The sequence below is a fragment of the Lissotriton vulgaris genome, chromosome 7 (assembly GCF_964263255.1).
Source record: "Lissotriton vulgaris chromosome 7, aLisVul1.2, whole genome shotgun sequence".
Taxonomy (NCBI): Eukaryota; Metazoa; Chordata; class Amphibia; order Caudata; family Salamandridae; genus Lissotriton; species Lissotriton vulgaris.
This window is the reverse complement of record NC_141695.1, coordinates 1340444339-1340468022: the sequence shown is the minus strand read 5'-3', so window position 1 is coordinate 1340468022 and position 23684 is coordinate 1340444339. Positions and strand designations below refer to the sequence as shown.

Here is a 23684-nt window from a genome sequence, read left to right as displayed (position 1 = left end):
TAGCTTATGTAGGTAAGGGAAGACCCTTTAATAATACAATGCGTCCGGTCCGTCCAGAAAGTAAGAGAGTGTTTCAAGCAGCCATGTCAAATCCAAGGACTCCTGAACATTTGTTTCAGGCTACCGATAAAATACTTCAAGATCGAATGGGGTACCATGTACTCAATTCCATGGATGAACAAGAACTAGCCCGGTCCGCCGTACAATGGACTGACAATTCCAGTACATATAATGATGATGCAGTAGCTCAGACGTTTTTGAGCCTTTCCCCTGATGAACAAAAATTAGCTAGTGTATACATGATTCAGCATCTCATTACGTTGTTTAAAAGCCAACATTCTGATCCAGGTCCCTTACCGGACATATTGGTAGAACTGCTCTCTAATAGATGGAGAGGTCTAGGTACCGATCTAATTAAAGTAATTCTAGAACAGAGACTCAAGTATAATACTTTTCTGAAACCACAGTTTATGCCAGCTCCCCCACCCCAAGAAAGAAAAATGTATTACTTCGACAGACAGAATCCCTTACGAGAAGTACATCCAGTAAGAAAAGAAGATGACACACTAGAACGTGTATATGTATATACACCCCTCACTAAAATAGAATTGCTAGAAATGAAGAAATTAGTACCCTGTCACGATAAAGACCCTGCAGGTTTTCACCGAGAAATTAAAGATATGCTACTTATGGGCGACTACACGTACTCAGATATTATGAAAATGTTAAAGGTACTGCTGCCAGCCGGCATTTACGAGAAACTCAAAGAAAAAGAATGGGAGGTGGGAGATAAAAAGATCAACTGGACCGAAATAGAAGACGAGGAAAATGGTCGTACTCCAGGGTTAGGCCTTGGGGATAAAGCTAAAGCATTACCAGGATTAATTGTACAAGTACTGCCAAGATTATTGACAACGAAAAAGGAAGACTGGGATGCAATCTCAGCCTGTAAACAGAAACACGATGAAGACACTAGTGATTATTATTCTAGATTCGAGAAATGTTTTATTATTAATAGCGGCCTGAAACCAAGTAGCGAGTCATACCCGCACTTCTTTGTAACCAAATTAGTCGAGAATTCCCTGCCCCAGGTTAAGAACCGTGTATATAAAGTCGAGAGTACATGGCAAGCAAACTCGCCATCCCAAATGTTGCAAATGTTACAGTACCACCAGAATAGAATTAGAGAAGAACAAGATCACGAACAAAGGCGTATGAAAGACACGAAAATGAAAATGTTAGTTGCTCAGTCAGTCCCAGCTGACGGTCAGAAAAGGGGAATGACACAGTCTAATAATTCGGCGGCTCCCGTTAAAGGGACATGCAACTACTGTAAACAGCCAGGTCACTATGTAAATGAATGTGCCGTCCTGAAACACAACATATCCACAGGTAAAACTAAAGAGAGACCCCGTCAGCCCAGACAAGACCAACAGGTCCAGCAACATGTTCCACAGAACACCCAGCCAATGCATGCTCCCCAACAGACAGTACAGACAGTAGCGGTACCACAGCCACAGCCTATTACCGCGGCACAGCAAGTTTCACAACAGATGTACCAGTATGCACAAACTGATTACCCCGATTACCAGCGATACAGATGAAACAGCCTAGAGAGGGAAGTTGGCTTGCCTCTTATTGAAATTCCTGTAGATCAAGAGGGTCCTTATGTACATAGTCAAGTATTAGGAAAGGATAGAAAGTTTCTGATTGACACAGGGGCAAGTCGAACAATGATAAGTCACAATGAGGTTCCAGGGGCACCCCTCTCAGGCACACAGAATGTTTCCTTGGTTTTTCAGGACAGCCTATTGTTAACGAAGTATCGAAACCTGTTCCCCTAGCAGTTGGTCCATTGTCACGCACTACAGACTTATTACTCACGAAGTCATGTCCAGAAAACTTGTTAGGTATCAAGACACTGAAGGCTCTAGGAGCGGTCATATGTTGTTCTCCGGAAGGAGTTAGACTATTTCTGCGCGATTTTAAAGGTCACTATGTTTTACGAGATTTAGATGACAGATTGAAAAATGTACCAAAGCATTTGTGGGCGAAAGGCCCAACTGATGTAGGTTGTATGCACATTACACCATACCGTGTTACACTCAAACCAGGTGTTGTTCTGCCCCGAATCCGACAATACAAGTTACCACCTGATGCTGTAGTGGCTTTACTGGAAATCATTGAAGAGCTCATTGCACAGGGAGTGGTTGTTGAAACCGACTCCAATCTATGTAATTCCCCTATCATTCCGATTCTTAAACGTACTGACCCAAATGCACCACCAGTTTATCGGTTGGTGATTGATCTGCGAGAATTAAATAAATGTATTGTGCCACAGTACCCTGTGGTCCCTGACATCTCATCCTTATTGACTGCTATTGATTCAGAGGCGACGTTCTTTACTGTAATAGACCTCAAGAACGCCTTCTTCAGTGTCCCCATTGATCCGGAAAGCCAATATCTCTTCGGATTCTGTTTAAATGGCCGAAGCTTCAAATTTGCACGCGCACCTCAAGGATTCACAGAAAGCCCCAGCATCTATAGCCAAGCATTGAAAAGACAACTTGACAGTATTCAAATGCCAGTTAACACTGCCCTGCTGCAGTATGTCGATGATCTGCTGATCACCGCTCGTAGCGAACCTGAATGTGAACACGCATCACTGACAGTCTTACATTTTCTGGCTGACAAAGGACACAAGGTTTCCCCTTCAAAGTTACAATTCTGTGTTTAGCAAGTGGTGTACCTTGGGCACTTGCTGTCCAAGAGGGGGAGACAGCTAACACCCGACCGCATCGAGTTAATTGCACACTTACCGCAACCCACGACACAAAAGGAAGTGCGGGCCTTCATAGGCCTCACCTCTTACTGCAGGCAATGGATTCCCCAGTACGCATTTCTAGCCAAGCCCCTTATACAGTTGACAACACAGGAGGCAGCGACTTCGACTGTCCTCCCTTGGACTCAGGAACACACACAGGCTTTTGAAGAATTAAAGAAAGCATTATGTCAGGCACCAGTTTTAGCAACACCATGTTACAGCAAACCTTTTACACTCTTTGTTACAGAACGTGATGGTACAGCGTTGTCTGTCCTCACACAAGATCAAGCAGGTTCACATAAGCCTTGTGCTTATTTTTCAAGTACATTAGACCCAGTAGCCCAGGCTCTGCCTGCATGCTTGAAATCAGTTGCAGCAACAGCCTTAGCAATCCGACAAAGTGATGCCATAGTGTTAGGACATCCTCTGACAGTACAAGTTCCACACTCTGTGGAAGTTCTTTTAAACCAAACACAGACTCAACACTTGACTATAGCACGACTGACAGGGTATGAACTGACATTGTTCCAACCACACATAGAAATCAGACGCTGTAACATACTCAATCCCGCCACACTGTTACCTTCGAACATTACAGATTCAGCTCCACATGACTGTATAGAAATCATTAATGCAGTAACAAAGCCCCGACGAGATTTAACAGATGTTGCACTGACTAACCCAGACCTGACACTTTATGTGGATGGTTCATGTATGAGAACAAGTAGTGTGAGGAAAATCCCAGGACGTCTAGTGTACACTGTGAACAATCAGGATTGTTGTCTTCATCATGTATGAGAACAAGCACAGGAGAATTAGTGGCCGCATATGCAGTGACCACTGAAACTGAAGTCAAAGAAACCCACCGTATTGATACATTGTCTGCTCAAGCTGCAGAGCTTATTGCTCTGACCCGAGCCTGTATAATAGCCAAAAACAGGAATGTTAACATATACACAGATTCACGTTATGCCTTTGGAGTCGTACACGACTTCGGCGTCCTCTGGCAGGAAAGAGGTTTCTTGACCTCCCACGGAGCCAAGATACAACATGGTCCCCTCATTCAAGCACTTTTAGAAGCAATACATCTGCCTTCAGCCATAGCTATCATGAAATGTAAAGCACATACTAAAGTTACCGATACCATTTCCCAGGGTAACAACCTGGCAGATCAAACGGCGAAACACACAGCTCTGACTTATACATCTGCAACTGACATGATAAAGACAATAGTTCCGACACCGACACATTGCATGACAGTTAAGGATCCCGCACTAGATGTAATTGACATACAGACACATGCTACTCCAGACGAAATAAAGAAATGGACTGAACTAGGAGGGATCCAGACAGATCAGGGATGGATGACGAAGGGAAAAGCCACATGGTTTCTCCCCGACTCTATGGTTCAAGTTATGATCAACACTGCACATAGTCCAGCACATCTGGGAGAAAAAGCCATGTTAGACAGTTTACAGAATCTCTGGTACAACAAACATTTACGAGCAGCAGCAAAACAGAAAGTGCGTACTTGCATGATCTGTTGTCAGTTCAATCCAGGCAAAAGTATTCCCGTAGAGCAAGGTGGATTCAATCCTCCCGATTACCCTTTTGAAGTCCTCCAGATGGACTATATCCAGATGGAACGATGTCGAGGATTCAAATATGTCCTCGTAGTTGTCTGTGCACTTTCCCGTTGGACAGAAGCATATCCAGTCCCAGATTACACTGCTCCGACCACTGCCAAGCAGCTGGTTCGCGAATTCTTCCCACGGTACGGTTTGCCTCGTGTCGTGTACTCAGATAACGGCCAGCCATTCTCATCCGAATTAATGAAGCAGGTTTCACTCTTGCTAGGATATCAATGGAAATTCCACTGCGTCCGACATCCCGAGGCAGCAGGTCTCGTGGAACGCCACAATCAAACACTAAAAACACGCCTTGCTAAAATATGTGCAGAGAAAGGGGTCGACTGGATAGTCGCCTTGCCAGTTGCATTATTTTACATGAGAATGGTTGCACACTCGAGAACAGGGCTATCCCCGTATGAGGTGGTCTTCGGTAGGCCACCAAATATGTGGGGGACGCCCATACCAAGAAAAATAACTGATGTTGATAGTAATATGTTGACAGATTACCTTGCCTCCTTGATGTCTGCACTACAATCATGTCGTTCACAGGTAGCTGCAGCCTTTCCCGACAACACCGAGGTGAAGCCGCACGAGATTACACTGGGAACCTTCGTCTTTGTGCGCAATTTCGACAGTAAAAGTCCGCTGGAGCCCCGCTGGCAGGAGCCGAAGCTCGTCTTATTGACAACGAGGACGGCCGTGAAACTTGAGGGCCGCAAAGGATGGGTCCATATGAGTCACGTTAAGAAACTTTACGGATCACCGCCAGAGACTGACTCTTCCTCCCCCTCTAAGGACTGCCCAGATTCCAGTGACTCTAAACTCCCTCTGGTAGAGAAAACTCCTCAACAAGAATATCGTTCAAAGCTGAGGTCTAGCAAGTCAGACAGTTTAATTGTTTAAGTCCTCCCCTAGGTGAATCGGTTAGACAGTTTCTGACATGTATCCGTTAGACCCCCAATAGAGAGAGAGATAGACAGAAACAGCTCAAGAAACGAGAATATTGTAAATCTCTTCGTAGCCACTGTATAGTGACATTATTGATTATGTTTTTTCTGAGTCTTACGATTATTGCTACAAGTATTCTGTTACATATGTATTTCCCTCTCTCCATACATGCACATTTCTTTTCAAACAGCACTGTCGAGCATACTTTCAGTGAACTACCCCCTCATGAGTTGTCTTATCGACTTGCGCTGCGCAACAATACTTTTATCAGTATGTTACATCATTCTCATCAGACCAGCAATGCTACCAATTGTTGGATATGTGGCCGACTTCCTCCCTATCAGAAATACAAGGGAGTCTTGCCTCTCTTCCCGTACCCGTTCACACATAATGGTTCCTGTGGTGCATGGTTTAGTTTAATAAATTCTTTAGACTCTGAGTCCATAGTTTACCAAGGCAGTTGGATATGGGGAAATCTGAACACAGTTCTGCATAAGGAATGTTACCCTAACAAGGAGGGTCTCCCACAAAGGACAGGGACCGATCTAGAAAATGAAGTATATGGATTAGGTAATTATACACTCAACCTCATGATTCTAAATGTTCAGTCTGATACAGGACCAGTATTACCCGTCAAAGGCGAATTATGTGTCAGAAAGAATGGTTCCGTACCTCTAGGTCATAGTAAATGTACTACTGTGATCGAATTCAGTGATAAAGGCAAGTCTACATTCAAAGCTACCCGCCATTCCTATTTCATTTGTGATCATACAGCTTATATACGTTTGCCACTAGATTGGGATGGGACATGTTATATTGCATTCCTTCTGCCACCTGTTTTTCTAGCTCCACCTGATTATCATAGAAATTCCCGACTAGTACCTAACAGACACCAGAGAGATCTTCCGCTTGTCGACTATACTGAAACGGCATGGGAACGATACACAGATTTCAATAAAGGTTTCTTTCCCTATTTAGGTGCTGTCTTTAATAGTAAATCTATACGTCACTTAACCAGAACCCTCGAAGCCGTAGTGAATGAAACTACTTCCGCCCTAGGTAACTTGACCGAGGAACAGTCTGCTATGAGACTTGTCGTTCTTCAAAATCGTCTCGTCCTTGACGTCATCCTGGCCGATAGGGGCGGGGCCTGTAAAGTCCTCGGATCGAGCAGCTGTGTTTTCATTCCTAATAATGCACCGTCAGTATATAAAGCCATTACACGTCTCCATAAGATTGCAAGTCAGATACACCAGAATCCAGGTACCTGGACTTGGTCCGGTTGGTTCTGGAGCGTGTTGTCAGCCTGGGGTTGGAAAGTCCTATCCTTCCTCGGAATAGCCCTTCTCCTAGTATTCAGTTGTTGCCTATGCATACAATGTGGGCCGGCGATTTGCGGCCTGTGCGCCACATCCTGTTTTCCTCATCCAAGTCCACGTCCTAAATCCCGTCTAAAGAAGGAAGAGCAAATGATGTTATATGAACAAATAGATGGACTAATGAGGATTGATGTATCATGAAGGGTCCGTAGGGAACAAGGAGGGAATGAGGAAATATAAAATGTTAAGGTCAGAAATGTTCCCTAACGTGTACCCCACCGTCTCCATGTACGAGCTTAAAGTGCATGTAACTTCCCTCCTGTGCCAGCTATGAAGACGCAAATACATTTGCGTCCAACGTTAACATGTCCTCTTTCAGATCCGCCATGAATGGATCGATAATTCAGTTCCTAAGTATGCCTTGCCAACGTCTTTTTATGGTGCACTTCCACGTTTTCCCTAGTCTTGCAGGGCTAGGCCCTGATTCCTGCCATCGAGCCTTTCTGTTTTCTACCTCCTGAAGAGCTGCAGCTTGGGATGTCTCCCTGACCTCTGTCCTACTCCCTGCGCGGCGAGCGGTGCCCGGCTCGGCCTGCTTGCCTGCCAAAGACAGTATTTTGCCTTCAAGTTATCAGTATAGTCGAGTTCAGCTCCTCGAAAACACATTCCAGTCTAGCAGAATAGATAAACATTTCCCCGGCTGCAGAGCAAAGGGCCCGGCCTCTCTGTCTCCATGCAAGTAATTCATTGCTCCTGTTACCATGGTAGGCCCATGGCCCATGGCCCTCGCATTACACGCAGACACGTAGACACATATGCACTCAGTATAGAATAGCCTCTGCCCGAGAGACCTTTCCTTCTAGATAATATAGTTCCTCAAACACAAGATATCAGATATGATTTAGGAACGAGTTGATCTGACATGCCAGACTTCTGTCTCTCCCCTCTAGGGCTAAATGTCAAGTCCCCTGCACCCTCCAGCCTCACGTCAGTCACACGTCATGCTGCTGCGCGCGCATCCTTGCCACAGATTTCTGCTGACACTGCAAGATTCCACTAGGTATCCACCCACTTGTGACACCTTCATGTGACGTTTCTAGCACACGCCTCTGTGTACGCCCTAGTGCACGCCTTTCTGATTACGTATTGCTACGCACATGTGTTCTTATCTCGTTTTTCTCAGCTGTTACGCCTTCTGTATTGATCACCATTCTGTGCATTAACTATAAAAGTTATGTTCTGTCAATAAAGTATGCTCTATCCCTTCCTGATCCTTTATGGTGAAAGGAACATGATATCCTGGTTCGAACCATTCCATTTTATGGAATAAAACCCACTTTGAAACTCAGCTGCCACGGACTTTGTGTCTCTTTATTTCCGATTGAGTTATTATTATTGAACTTTACCGCATAGAAATTCCGACGGTAAATAACTATTTACCACATGCCTCCTCGTTTCCTCTTAGAGGCAACCCCCTGCATGTGTTCAGTTGATTTTAGGGGCTCTTCGTGCACTTCTGCCACACACATAACTGTGCTCTTTGATGGATTTGGCAATACGCTGCGTGGTAGTGCTATCAGGATCAGGGGGTCTCCATCAGTATTGGGTGATGCTGAGATTTACTGTAAGTTTATATTCACAGGCTGGGGGCCGATGGCCGAGACAGTCTGGCAATGATTTTCTGGAGAACACACGTTCATGATGGCCCCCAAAGATGATCTTTTTGTGAACACAGGGTCTATTGAAAAGGTGTCGCTCCGTGAGGGCAATCTCATGAGCGAGCACTGATGTGGCCCTCGTTATGAACTGGTCGAGGGTTCCTGCAACGTACCCAATTCCGGCTACTTTCCTCCCTCTTCCCTCATGTGCTGCCATTTTAAATTGAGAAAAGGAGGAACAACTAAAAGTAGCGCAGGAACAATTTTTAAGACTACTTACAGATCAACCAATCATGTTGGAGGCCTTAGAGAGGGGGTCCAGTCCAGCCTCCCCTATCTCGATCGGGCTCAAACGGGCCCGCCCTTGACCCGGGCTTCGCCCGGCGCACGTCCCGCGCAGCGGGGGCCGCGAGGAGTGAAGTAGCGCTGGTGGGCAGGAGGGCGGCCAGGCACAGGTGCCGCGAATTGTGGGACTCTTGGTCCTCGTAGTCCCTTCAGCAGCAACAGAGACCCAAAGCAGCTAGCGGCTCCCGCACAGCGGGGGCACGAGAAGTCAAGTAGCACTGGTGGCCGGACGGGCGGCGAGGCACAGGTGCGGTGAATTGTGGGACTCCTGATCCTTGTAGTCCCTTCAGTGGCAACAGAGACCCAAAGAAGCGAGTGTGTAAACCAGTAACTACATGTCTTCTCCCTCTAGAAGGGTGGAATGCTACCCCCGCCGCCAGGACTGGCGGGGGGGGGTAGTATTCCAAAGTGTTTGACAGCTTACACAACGTGTTTTGATAAGGCCAAACCAAAGTTAGCATTAACCGTGAGAATTATAATGCACGTAAGAGTATATGGTATGGCTATATCATAGAACAGCTATAAGGATATGGTTCTGAAAGTTGTAGAGGGGCTCAGTTCATGCTAGGGCTACCTCTCACATAAAACCAAGCACTCTGCCTCCAGGATTGTTAAGGCCTGCCATAGGAGTGACTTATAGGTGTATATGTGTCTATATGTATATATAGATATAGGTGTACTATATCTAAGTAAGGGGTGATTACACCACCTTACCCAGGCTGTGTGAACAGACCTGTGGTGTCAGTTTGGAAGGCAAACCAGGGGTGGCACAATACATGCTGCAGCCCCTGGTAGGCCTAATGTGCACCTATGCCCTGGGTACCTATGGTACACTATACAGGGGCTCACAAGGGAGACCCAGTAACCAATCTGGTATGTACATAAAGTACATGGTATCAATTTAGAGAGAGAATAGCTGGGCTGTGGGTCTGATTAGCAGGCCCACAGCCACACTAAAGTCGAAAAACCAGAGAATCACAGCAAAAAGTGGGGGTGACCATAGGAAGCAGACCCTACTCTCCTACAACCCCGTCAAATCCTCCGCACTGTTGCGCTAGGAGAAAAGTGTGAACGCCTCTTCACTTCCAAAGAATGGTCAGCCATTCAAAAGTGAGCCCATTCCCATTCTTCAGTACATAGCACCTCAGGCAAAGGTACATTCCTCAAGAAATCCCACTATAGGTACTATATCCCTGCCCAAACAGCTCAATGGAAGAGATATGGATATACATGTTGCTGGTGGGGCTGCGACCAAGTGGGAACTTTAACCCACCTTCTTTGGCAGTGTACAAAGCTTTAGCAGTACTGGTCTAAAGTATTTGCCTCCATTGACCAAATGTATAACATCGAACACCCCAGATTGCCGAGCTACATTCTCCTGGGTCTCCTGAATGCCCTGACTTACCCTTGAAATCCACGCGTGGACAAGCCATCACTCTGGCTCTGTGCCCTGCCAAGCAAGTATTGCTAGCACTTTGGGGTACAGCTACAATACCCACTCACTTAGACTGAATCTGCAACATCTTGGATCTCCTTGCCATGGAGAAGCTAACATCCTCAGTAGAGCAGAAGCGGCCTCAATTCAACAATATGTGGGGACCCTGTCTGAAATTCCTGTCCCAAGAATTCTTAGAATTGACATGCCCTGGCTACCTATCCATCATCCTCCTTATTCCCACAAAAAACAGTATTGACTGATATGGCACTCACCGTCAGTTTCTAGACAAGCGATATACCTTGTTTCTATGTTGAAGACCATCATTTCAGCTAAATAGGTAATTAATTTCCCCCACTCTACTGTCCCCATCTCTTTGTCTATTCTCTTCAGTTTTCTCCCTTTTCACTTTGTCCCCACCTGCCAGTGGATGTTGGTTGTAGTTTTTTTTGTATTGTTCTTTTCAATGTCAAACTCAATAAAAGGATTTGACCCTAAAAAGTAATTACCCCCATTCTACTGACTGGATTCTTGTTGTTTTGGTGTCAAATTATTTACTAAACTTTTCATTATTTTTCTAAATTGGTGCAGGATTTTTCTTGTGTTGTGTTTCATTTCATTACTGTTTGTATGCTGCATGAACACTTCACACGCTGCATCTAAGTTAAGTCTGAGTGGTTTGTGCCGAGCTACCAAAGGGTAGGTTAATTAAATGACTGTTTTGGTTCACCCGAACAAGGATTGTGGTTGTTGCTTGATTTGGGTTTACAACCCCCCTCAAGCAAGAACTCAGTTTCTTTCATTCTCCTATCAAAGTGGAGAGCTATTGAAAGGTTTCTGAATTCAGTCTGACACTCGCGACATATAAAATATATAAAAAGTGAGGAATCTGCAGGTATACAAAGTATCCACTAGAAGGAGTGTTCCAGAAGGTAAGTAACTTTTTCTTCCATGCAGGATCGAAGATGCCACAGCAGTGCTTTGATTTCAAGTGCAGTACCTTACATCACAAGGTATTTCCCTTTTTTCCAGTGGATACTCCACATTTCTTCACTGCAGTGAGGTGGAGCATTCTGTGTTCTAGTTTAGTGCTTCATATTTAACTTGCTGACATCGAAATCCTGAAAGGTTCCACAGTTTGCACTCTTGTGCACTTGTGCGTCTTTTAATAATTTGCACTATTCTTGTTTTACTCAGGATCAGAACAGGCCCCTCCCCCGGCTCCTCGCTCAGGTGAGAAAATCTCTCTTTTCTCTAAGATGTTATAAGACATGTAAAAGCTTTTCAGTATATCACCAGTAATTGTTATGTATTGTATTGGAACATTTATGTGGCATTTACTATCCCTACATGGGACGCTGGAGCGCTTGCCCTTCTGGATAGCACGCTACGCCATGTGGGGTTTGTTGTTAGACGAGTGTGTACTTTATGTTGATCCAGGGATGCAAGTGTTGACATGTTTTGCGCTATGACCACGGTGTGAGAAGTTGGCCTGATATATAATGTTCACTATTCTAGTGAGCACTTTGTATCAGTCCAAACAACCCTTATTGATGATTGGTTGTTAGTCAACCTTATAGACCAGCTATCCTAGTAGCGTGGATACGAGCAGTCTTCGGGCTAAACTCTAGAGGGCGTGTTAAGCCAGCTGTTATACCATCACATATACCCCTTGAACACCAAGTGAAAGGACACCACACAAGTGTTATGAAAATAAACAGTGTATTTATTTAGATCACAACAGCCTTGTACTCTTTATGAGGACAGGGTACTAAGCACACAACAAAACTCTTACGAAAATACTTCAAGTTGCACAACTTACACAAATGCCCGAGGGGCACGGAAAACCATATACTATGGAAGTGGAATGCGAAATTACTAGCAGGTAAGTACTGGACTAATAGGCTTTGGAATCGCTAGGACTACGTTACTGAACCTTCAGATTACTAGTAGGAGGCCTAGGGGACTCGGGTGCAGAGTGTGCACTCTCACGCGGGATGCGGGACAAAGTCTATGGGAGCTAGTAAAAGCAAAGTTAGTGTTCTCGGGCGAACCCGATAAGGTAGGTTGAAAACGACAGTGGATCCTGACCCTTGGATAGTAAGGCTATGCTGGGGCACCGAAATGCCGAAGTTACCTAGCCCAGGGGCTGCAGCTGCATAGGTCTGAAAAGACGTCGGGAATCCTCGTTGACGAACCAGGAGCCTGAAGAAAGAAGTTGCTGGCAGGCGACCAGTGAAGATTGTTCGAAGTGATCCAAGCCTGGATCGAAGATGGATGACACCTGAAAGCAGAGGGGACCAAGTTTGTGACCACTAGCCAGTAGTCAGATGGCACCAGGAGGGCACCGGATGGTAGTCACCTCGACCAGGTGAGTGGGCGACGCTGGGCTCTGCAGTCTCACGGACCAGGAGGCGTTGTCGGCGACCAGGATGGAGGTGCGAGCTGTCCCACGATGGATGATGCTGCTGACGTCGCTGGACCCAGGATTGGGGCAACAAGTCTTGGCAAATTCAAGCCCACGCGGTGGACTCAAAATGGCGTCTGGAGTGGACCAGGAGGGTCCGGGGTGCTCCTCTTTTGGAAGGGAGCAAGGGCCAGTCTGGAGCAACCAGACCAGCAGTGGTGATGTCGTCGGGCGTCGTCGGGAAGGCCACAAGCCAGCGGGCTGGTAGCCAGACAACGCGGTGAGCAGCAAAAAGCAGAAGGGCCCCACGCAGATCTCGTGGATGCTGGGAGGCTGGACTTCGGTGCTGGAGCTGCTCAGGGTCGGGGCTTCTCGGACCCCAAAGCACTCACCAGAGGATCCCTCGGCGGTCGTGCTGGATAGAAGTCGTGCAGTTCTGATGATGGCCGGTCCCTCGAGGTCTCGTCGCACCTACGGTTCTCAGCTTAGCTGTAGAGGTAGGTAGAGGTCAGAGGTGCCAGGGAAGCCGGGTCTCGTCGAGCTGGTCAGTCGGATTCCGGAGGAAGGACGTGCAGCAAACCGCAGAGTTCTTAGATGGTGCCTGCGGATGCAGGGTGACTACTCCTTAGTCACAAGGGAGAAATCTTGAGAAGAGTCGAGAGTTCCTTTCGTGGAAAATAGTTTCTTGATTCAAAGATGATCTAATTTGGAAGGGTCCCCGCTCCTGCCTTTATCCTAAAGAAAGGGGTGGGTACGCGACTAGGTCCTGCCCTAGGGGTGGGACCAGGAAGGGGGGTGGTTACACCCCTCTCCCATGCCGGACTTTCCCCAGGCCAGGGGCTGGTGTGCCCCTGGAACTGGTTCTTGCCGGCAGATGCGTAGTGAGCACCGGGGTGCCACTTGCAGTCACCTTCCTGTAAAGCCCTGCCTACCCAGGATACACAGAACCCTGTCTGGGATGGTGCTAGCACCGCCCCTGACAGGAAACCCTTTGTCCAAGCTCCCCTTGCTGGAAGGACTCCCAGCTGCAGGGGGTCAGACTCGTGTCTGTGGTGGCAGCATCCATTTTGTGATGCTGAGGCTTGAGTTAACTTTAACCGGGGTTCACAGTTACATACATGTCGTGTCCCTCTAGAAGGGTGGAATGCTAACCCCGTCGCCAGAATTGGCGAGGGGTTAGTATTCCAGTTCGTATGACACCTTACTCGACATGTTTTGATAAAGCGATACCAAAGATAGCATTTAACCACGAGGATTATAATGCACTTAAGAGTATATGGTATGCGTTATCATGGAACAGCTATTAGGAATTGGTTCCGCAAGCTGCAAACGGGCTCAGCTCATGCCAGAGCACCATCTCACACGATCCCAAGCACTCTGCCTTCAGGATTGTCAAGACCTGCCATAGGAGTGACTGATAGGAATCTGTGTGTCCATTTTTAGGGTTAGATATAGGTATACTATATCTAAAGCAAAGGGTGATTACACCACCTTGCCCCAGCTGTCGTGCAGCCAGTTGTGTCAGATTTAGATGGCCATCCAGGGGTGGCATAATACATGCTTCAGCCCCTGGTAGGCCCTGGGTACACCTATGCCCTGAGTTACAGGGTCTGATAAGGTGGCCCAGTACCAATTGGTAAATGCACCTAAGGTACACGTTGTAATTTAGTGAGAGAACAGCTAGGCTGTGGGTCTGATTAGCAGGCCCACAGCCAGAGAAAGTCGTAAACCAGTGAAACAAAAGCAAAAAATCTGGGTGATCATAGGATTGCAGACCCTACTCTCCTACATGACCCCCCCCCCCCCAAAGTTTGGGACAATAAACTAACCTTGACCAGGTGAGTCTTCTTGCTCTAAGTGGAAATACCTGGAGAGCCCATCTGCATTGCCATGATCAGTGCCAGGTCTATGCTCCACTGTAAAATCCATCCCCTGTAGGGAAATGGACCACCTAAGCAGTTTGGGGTTTTCACCCTTCATCTGATTTAGCCATAAGAGGGGCTTATGGTCGGTCTGAATCTTGAAATGAGTGCCAAACAAGTATGGCCTCAGTTTCTTCAGGGCCCAAACCACAGCAAAGGCCTCCCTCTCAATAGCTGACCAATTTTTCTCTCTGGGGGTCAGCCTTCTGCTTATAAAAGCAATGGGCTGGTCATTACCATCAAAATTCAGTTGAGATAGAACAGCTCCCACACCCAACTCAGAAGCATCTGTTTGGACAATGAATGGTTTGGAGTAGTCTGGACTCTTGAGGATAGGTGCTGTGCACATGGCCTGCTTTAGGTCATCGAATGCTTTTTGACAGCCTGCTATCCACTGAACTTTCTTTGGCATCTTCTTACTTGTCAGTTCATTAAGTGGAGTCACAATTGATCCATAATTTCTGACAAACTTTCTATAGTAACCAGTCAGGCCCAAGAAAGCTCGAACCTGAGTCTGGGTGGTTGGAGGAGCCCAGTCCCTGATTGACTGTATTTTGCTCTCCAGTGGCTGAACTTGGCCCCCACCTACAAGGTGGCCCAAGTACACAACCTGTGTCTTCCCTATCTGGCACTTTGTGGCCTTGATAGTGAGACCTGCTGCTTGCAGTGCCTCTAACACTTTCCTCAGGTGGACCAGGTGATCCTCCCAGGTGGAGCTAAAGACAGCTATATCATCAAGATATGCTGCACAGAAGTCATCCAGCCCAGTGAGAACATGATTCACCAGCCTTTGGAAGGTGGCAGGTGCATTTTTCAAACCAAAGGGCATTACCACAAATTGATAATGCCCACCAGGGGTAGAAAATGCTGTCTTGGGCTTGGCATCCTCAGCTAACCTGATTTGCCAATACCCAGCTGTCAGGTCAAATGTACTTAAGTAGTTGGCAGAAGCCAATCTATCTATAAGTTCATCTGCCCTTCGTATTGGGTGGGCATCAGTCTTAGTGACTGCATTGAGACCTCTGTAGGCTACGCAAAACCTCATCTCTTTCTTACCACCCTGGGTGTGAGGCTTTGGCACTAGAACTACTGGACTAGCCCAAGGGCTATCTGAGGGTTCAATGACTCCCAACCTCCAACATTTTCTGCACTTCTGTTTTGATGCAGTCTCTAACATGATCAGGCTGCCTGTAGATTTTACTCTTAACTGGCAAGCTGTCACCAGTGTCAACCTCATGGGTACACCAATTGGTCTGACTGGGGGTTAGAGAGAACATATCCCTGAAGGATTGAAGAACTTGTTTGCAATCCTTCTGTTGATGTTCAGAGAGGCTGCCACAAAAGACAACACCAGCTACTGATCCATCATCAGGATTCTGAGTGAGCAGGTCTGGGAGAGGATCACTCTCTTCCTCCTGTCCCTCATCTATGGCCATGAGCAAGCTCATGTCCTTCCTGTCGACATATGCTTTGAGCCTGTTTACATGGAGCACCCTGTGGGGGCTCCTGGGAGTTCCAAGGTCCACCAGGTAGGTGACCTCTCCCTTTTGCTCAAGGATTGTGTGGGGCCCAGACCATTTGTCTTTGAGTGCTGCTGGGGCCACTGGCTCCAGCACCCACACCTTCTGTCCAGGCTGGTATACAGTCAGGACAGCCTTTTTGTCATGCCAGGCTTTTTGAAGTTCCTGGCTAGCCTCAAGGTTTTTGGATGCCCTTTCCATGTACTCAGCCATCCTGGAGCGGAGACCAAGTACATAGTCCACTATGTTGGTTGCAGGCTTTTTGAGAGGTCTCTCCCATCCTTCCTTCACCAAACACAGAGGTCCTCTTACAGGATGTCCATACAAAAGTTCAAAAGGGCTGTAGCCAACCCCCTTCTGTGGGACTTCTCTATAAGCAAATAAAAGGCAGGGTATCAGGACATCCCATCTACGCCTGAGCTTTTCAGGTAGTCCATGAATCATCCCTTTTAGGGTCCTGTTGAACCTTTCAACAAGCCCATTGCATTGTGGATGATATGGTGTAGTGAACTTGTAGTTGACACCACATTCCTTCCACATAGCAGTTAAGTAGCTTGACATGAAGTTTGCACCTCTGTCAGAGACAACCTCCTTAGGGAAGCCCACTCTGGTGAACACTCCAACTAGGGCTCTTGCCACAACAGGTGCTGTAGTGGTTCTAAGGGGAATAGCTTCAGGATACCTGGTGGCATGGGACACCACAACCAGTATAAACTTGTGCCCTGATGCTGTCTGGGGTTCCATTGAACCAACAATGTCAATCCCCACTCTCTCAAAGGGCACCCCCACCACAGGCATTGGTATAAGGGGGGCCTTGGTTGTGCCACCTGACTTACCACTGGCTTGGCAAGTGACACAGGAGCGACAAAACTCCTTGGTATCTTCATTCATGTGAGGCCAGTGAAAGTGTGAGACAAGTCTGTCCCAAGTCTTTGACTGGCCTAAGTGTCCTGCTAAGGGAATCTCATGGGCCAAGGTAAGAAGGAAACCTCTCTGAGACAAGGGGATAACCAGCCTCCTGGCCATGCCAGGCTTGGGGTCTCTTGCCTCAGTGTACAGGAGTCCATCATCCCAATATACCTTGTGGGTACCTGTGGCGTTCCCAGCAGCCTCAGCAGCAGCCTTCTGTCTGAGGGGTTCAAGGGAAGGGCAGTCTAATTGTTCCTTCCCCCAGGTCTTCTCTTGAGGGTCCCCCTGAGCCCAGAAATTCAACTTGATCAAGTTCAAATTCTTTAGGCTCAGTTTCCCTCAATTCCTGTAGGTCAGCCTCCTCTGAGACTTGATCCTCAACCTGGGGCAAGGGGGAAGGCAATGCCTTAACCCTACTGCTCTTCTTCTTGGAAGTGTCTGGTCCATTGTTCCAGGATCCAGCACCTGTTCAGTGGGGCATTTTCTGGCCTGTGACCTAGTCACAGCAAGCACATGTGCTGGCAAGCCTAACATCTCCATGTGAGTCCTCTGCTCCACTTCTGACCATTATGATGACTCCAAATCATTGCCCAACAAACAATCCACTGGGAGGTCTGAACTAACTACAACCTTCTTTTGTCCATTTACCCCTCCCCAGGAGAAAGCAACAATCGCCATACTATGACTGGTAGTGACGTTGCTGGCATTGGTCACCAGGAAATCTGTACCTGGCATGATCTGTCCAGGGTCCACAAAGTTAGGTGTCACCATGGTGACACTGGCACAAGTGTCCCTATAGGCCTGAGCCATTTTGCCATTTATCAAAGGTGTCTGCCTGTATTTGCCCAAAGTATTGGGACTGACATCAGGGGATATATCCACATCCCCTGTATAGACAAGGACAGCCTGAGTGAGTGTGCCAACTAAGTTGTCATACCCCTCAGAACCCAAGGTTAACCCAACTTATCCCTTGGGAGGTGCACTACTACTGCTGGCTGTACTAGGGGGCACAGGTGCCTTAGGGGCTGCAGTAGCAGGAGTCTGCCCTCCTTTCTTGGTGCACTCACTAAACCAGTGAGTTTTACTTTTACAGTATTGGCACCACCTTTTTGACTGGCCTTCCAAAAGCCGTGAGGTGAACGGCCAGCTAGGACAGCAGACAGCTTGCCAATCCAGCGCTCCAGCGCCTTTAACAACGCCGTGAGGGAAACGGCCAGCGCTAGCAGCGCTCAGGGCCATAGCGCTCCAGCGACAACTACAACACCCAGGTGCCCCGGCGGCGGAAGTGACGCCGCACGAGCGCCCGGAGGCGCTTGAAAGAACGGAGCGCCCAGAGCTCCGGTGGGACACTTCCAAAAGCCGTGAGGTGAACGGCCAGCTAGGACAGCAGACAGCTTGCCAATCCAGCGCTCCAGCGCCTTTAACAACGCCGTGAGGGAAACGGCCAGCGCTAGCAGCGCTCAGGGCCATAGCGCTCCAGCGACAACTACAACACCCAGGTGCCCCGGCGGCGGAAGTGACGCCGCACGAGCGCCCGGAGGCGCTTTTAAGAACGGAGCGCCCAGAGCTCCGGTGGGACACTTCCAAAAGCCGTGAGGTGAACGGCCAGCTAGGACAGCAGACAGCTTGCCAATCCAGCGCTCCAGCGCCTTTAACAACGCCGTGAGGGAAACGGCCAGCGCTAGCAGCGCTCAGGGCCATAGCGCTCCAGCGACAACTACAACACCCAGGTGCCCCGGCGGCGGAAGTGACGCCGCACGAGCGCCCGGAGGCGCTTGAAAGAACGGAGCGCCCAGAGCTCCGGTGGGACACTTCCAAAAGCCGTGAGGTGAACGGCCAGCTAGGACAGCAGACAGCTTGCCAATCCAGCGCTCCAGCGCCTTTAACAACGCCGTGAGGGAAACGGCCAGCGCTAGGAGCGCTCAGGGCCATAGCGCTCCAGCGACAACTACAACACCCAGGTGCCCCGGCGGCGGAAGTGACGCCGCACGAGCGCCCGGAGGCGCTTGAATGAACGGAACGCCCCTCGCCCCGGCGAGTCGCGCGCGGGAGCGCCCGGGGCTAAGCCCGGGCAAAGGGCGGGCCCTCTACGGCCCTCATCGGCAGGAGGAGGCAGGGGCAGGGCCCGACCCCCTGTGCCATCAGAGACACGCCTACAAGTAAGACTCTGCTGTTGTCCCTGTGTTAACTGTCAATAGCATATTATACATAGAGTATGTCTAAAAAGAAACCTGCTGCTTTGCCCGCAAATACCATGGACAACTATGTTGTGCAAACTGTTAAGAAAATTAACGAACAGAGGAGGGAATCACTTGGGCTAAGTCAGTCACCAGACTTGTGCAGACTAAGCCCTACCTTACCACTGTCTACCGATGATAGCCCTTTCGTGTTGGTGGAAACCAGGGTCTCACCAACTGCACCACCTATCATTGATTCTAACAGCCAGCTATCGGTCATGTTACCATCCCCCGTTATTCTGGACGGAGACTCAGAAAATGTTATAGATTCAGACCCAGAAACTGAAATTGGTCCTGTGGAGGATGATTTACCACCGACTGAGTACACACCCCGGCCTGTACGCACCTGTGTGAAGAATCAGCGGAAGCTGGGCGGCCCTAGGCCAAGAGTGAAAAGGAAAAGAACATTATCCCCAGGTCCTTCGAGAGCTCCCCAAAAGATTGTTGGGGAAGGGTCTATAAGAAACAGAGGAGACGATGAAATGTTGAGTAAATTGCTCGAGGTTGTAGAGGGTAAACTTATTGAAATTGTAAAACCTCTGATCTCCAAAATCGATAAATTGCAGGCTGAAGTGAAAAGACTTGGAGGTGTGCAAACTAAACTGACGGAGGAAATAGGCAACCTTAATACTTTATTAACAACGAGAAGTAGTACCGAAGGGATTAACCTAGTGGGAGAAGGGACATCTGGTGTGCTGACTAATCCAGTACACATGCCGGCCCCGAAAGTTAATCAACCTGTAACAACAGCAGAAGGGCGTCCGTTAACAGTAAATTTACCGCAAGCACAAGTTCACGGTACAGACCCACTGCAGTTTATCGAGGAAGCCTCACCCGTTGTACTGGTGCTAGCTAATGTACCCCTTCTGGATGACGGTATCACCGAGTCATCTAGCTCTCTGAGTAGTAAGGCCCTCCATTGGCTCTCAGGTAACATGAGGTTAGCACCTGGAGGGTTACAGCAACTGGCGCATGATATTAAAACAGTTAAACGTGTCCCTTGGATAGGGAACCGCCCCAAAAGATTTAAAGGGGATTGTGTGGCGGTAACTTTTGCACACCCCGATGTACTTCCAAATGTCTTAACACATATTCTCCCGCCTCAGCGTAGAAGAGGTACGGTGGTCCCCCTAACATTAAAATTCTTTTATGGGGAACAGCATAATGTAACCCTGCCAAAAACGCCAGCACTAGGATGGGACAATAACTTAAATATGCATAACCGCTGGGCTACTCCTCTAGTACCAAGCCTGCTATTACATAACAGATTTGATGCCCTGTCTGGTCTTAATAACTGCGATTGACAAGAGGTTAGTCATGAGATTGCCGAAGTGTTCGCAGGAGCAGACTTAAATCATTCCCCAAATTCTATAGATGGTATATTGCCTAAGTCTGTGGGTACTTTTTGTAATACCTTTATGGGGACATCAACATCTTGCCACATTGCTAGTTGGAATATAGCAGGACTAGTTTCCAAATTTGAAGTATTAGGGTGGCTAGAACTTATTAGAACATTTGATATCCTCTGTCTACAAGAGACCTGGTGTTTAAATTTTAAGGGCCTTGATGGTTTTGTAGCATATGAACTACCAGCAGTAGCAACTACCTCAGGGAGGGCCAAAGGTGGTTTGCTGACTCTGATTTCTGTGAAAATGCGAATTAGGGTGAAGGAGCATATCACCGTGGGCAATAACTCCCAACTGCTGTGGTTAGCCGATGAGGCAGACAAAAATATTCTGTTAATAAATATGTATAATAATGTTTTTGATGCTAGTAGATATCTGGTTATCTCAGAATTAGACGTCGCAATCAAACAACTGATGAAAGCTTCTAATACAGTTTTTGAGTTCATATACGTTGGAGATTTTAACATTTCTGTTTGCCCACTCTCTAATCAAAAGTTGTGTGGCACATTGAACCGTGTTGGAGAGCCAGCTACACATTTCCAACACAATATATATGGAGAAACCCTGAACTCTTTTCTATTGGCCCACGATATGGAGATCATAGAGATTGAGCAGGACGATAAGGGTGATAGCTTGCCAACTTTTGTGGGGAGAGGGGCGAACACTGTAATTGATTTTATCTGCATGTCTTCCGAACTAGCTATTTTTAGTTCTGGTGTCAAGGTTGTAGACCACATGGTTAGTGATCATAACTGTCTTGTTATTGAAACTAGGTTTTGGGAAGCTTGCATAACACCAGATAGTAGCCCTATCACACACAAACATTGAGGTACATAGGCCGAATGGATTCAGAATAAGGTGGACCGGGGATAAGGCTGAAGTAACTTCAAATTGCATTATCTCAGGCTGCTTAAATGACATCACATCAATAATTGATGAGAATTCAAATATGGAGGCCTGTATTTTTCACTTTACAAAAATCAATGTCTTTATTAGTGATAAGTTTACTAGGGTTGCTGGAAATTCTAATAATAAAGCAAGGGGATGGTTCAATAATGCATGTACTGTGGCACTGAAGACTCTAAAAAATGCATTAACCATTAAACCCAGAGATAAAACAGTTATAGCTAAGCTTAGATTTGACTATAATTCAGCTCTTAAGCAAAGGAAAGCTGAACTACGTGAGGAAGCTTGGGAACGTTTTGATCAAGCGGCTGTCTCGAATAACTGTACTCTTTTTTGGGCAGCAGTTAACAGTCCCTTTTTAAAAGATGACAAACTCCCAGTGTTGACCTCAAACGTAGGTAAGGAATCATGGGTACAGCATTTTTCTGGCATTTTTAATCCTAAAACGGTATTGTTGCCGATAAATTGCTCTTGGCCAGTCCTTAGCCTGGATATCACCTTACAGGAGGTCCTAAGTAGTATCAAGGCCAGTAAGGGCGGAAAGGCCCAGGGACCCGACGGTGTCCCAGTTGACGTATACAAATTTGCACCTGACACTTGGGGGCCAGTACTGGTCAAAGTTTTTAACGCCGCTGTTCACTGTACTATCCCGTGCACTTGGTCTGAATCAATAATAGTTCCGATTCACAAGAAAGGGGACCGAGGAAACGTCAAAAACTACCGGCCAATCTCATTGCTGGATTCGTCCGTCAAGATTATGAGCCGTGTACTCCTCGTCCGATTAGAAGAGTGGGCAGAGTCTAATCAGATAATGACAGACTGCCAATACGGGTTTAGGAAAGGAAGAGGTTGCATTGAACAATGTCTAAACCTGGAACTCCTGATAGGGAAATACACCCAAGCAAAAAATGGGTCACTCTACCTTTGCTTCGCTGACCTGAGCAGCGCTTTTGACCTGGTGGACCACGCCATACTATGGACTACCCTGCTAGAAATGGGAGCACCTAGGGAAATTATATATTTTCTGGCCCGCCTGTACGAGAGACTCAGCTCGAGTGTCCGGTATGGGCCTTCGGGCGAATGTACAGATAAATTCTGGGTCAGGAGAGGTATTAGACAAGGGTGCGTTTTGGCACCCCTGCTTTTCACTCTATTTATTAATGAAGTAGACTCGATCCTTAAGAAGGCACCAGCGGACGCTCCTAGAGTAAACGCAAGTACAATCCCCGTGTTACTATATGCGGACGACGCTGTGTTGCTCTCTAGGACTCCCCGGGGTCTACAGCTCTTGATGGACAAATTTGTGGCCTTTATAGAAAAAAGAAAGCTGGTCATTAACAAGAGCAAGACATATGTGATGGAGTGTGGAGCTAGTAATGTCAAAACTAAAAAGCCCTATAGGTATCACATTGATGGCCAAGTGGTGCAGTGTGTGGAAAACTTCTGCTACCTGGGGGTCACCTTTTCCAAAAACGGCCGCTGGGATGTCGAGCACAAGGTGGTGCGCGACAAAATGATCAGGAGTGCCAATGGAATATTTGCTTTTGCAAGTAAACTTGGTAGTAGAAGGCCTAAGGTAATGCTTAAGATCTTTGAAGCCAGGTGTCTCTCGGCAGCTCTCTACGGAGCGGGGGTTTGGGGGGTATCCAGGGTAGAACCTTTACAGGTAGAAGAGAACACATTTCTGAAAAAATTATTGTGTCTCCCGACATCCACTGCTAACAGTCTGGTTCACAAAGAATTAGGACTACAACATTTAAATGATCTGTTATTGTTGAGACCTTTGATGTTATGGCGTTCGGTCTGGATGAAAGATGAAACCTCATTTAATAGGGCTATTATTGAGGATTGTTTACGTCTAGACTACTTTCTCAAAATCCCATGGATTAAATACATAATTGAATCCTTTTCCAGTGTGTTTGGATTAAACGTTACATTAGATCACTGTTCTGCCTCGGATCTCTCTAAAGAGAGTCTGAAATTAACTTTTTTAAATCATTGTGCAGAAAGACGAGCCACGGATGATCTCAAACTTTCCACCTGTATACGTTACAATCAACTGAATGAATTTGTGGGCCTACACCCCTACCTCCCCCAGGTGACCAAAGGGCAACATCGGTTTGTCCTCACCAGGATGAGGATGGGTACGGTCCACTTATTGGTTGCATTCCCTGAGATTAAGATGCGCCCTATAGGTCCATGTCGGTGCGACAATTT

General features: G+C 47.3%; 1 protein-coding gene across 1 annotated transcript in view; it reads left to right on the top strand.

Annotated features, from left to right (window-relative positions):
• LOC147703652 (uncharacterized) overlaps window positions 1-23684 on the top strand; it is a 1900603-nt gene that overhangs the window by 1634703 nt on the left and 242216 nt on the right. Inside the window, exon 20 of the mRNA XM_086929537.1 lies at window positions 11358-11393. Coding sequence (XP_086785663.1) covers window positions 11358-11393 — 36 coding nt within the window. The remainder of the gene's footprint in view (window positions 1-11357; window positions 11394-23684) is intronic.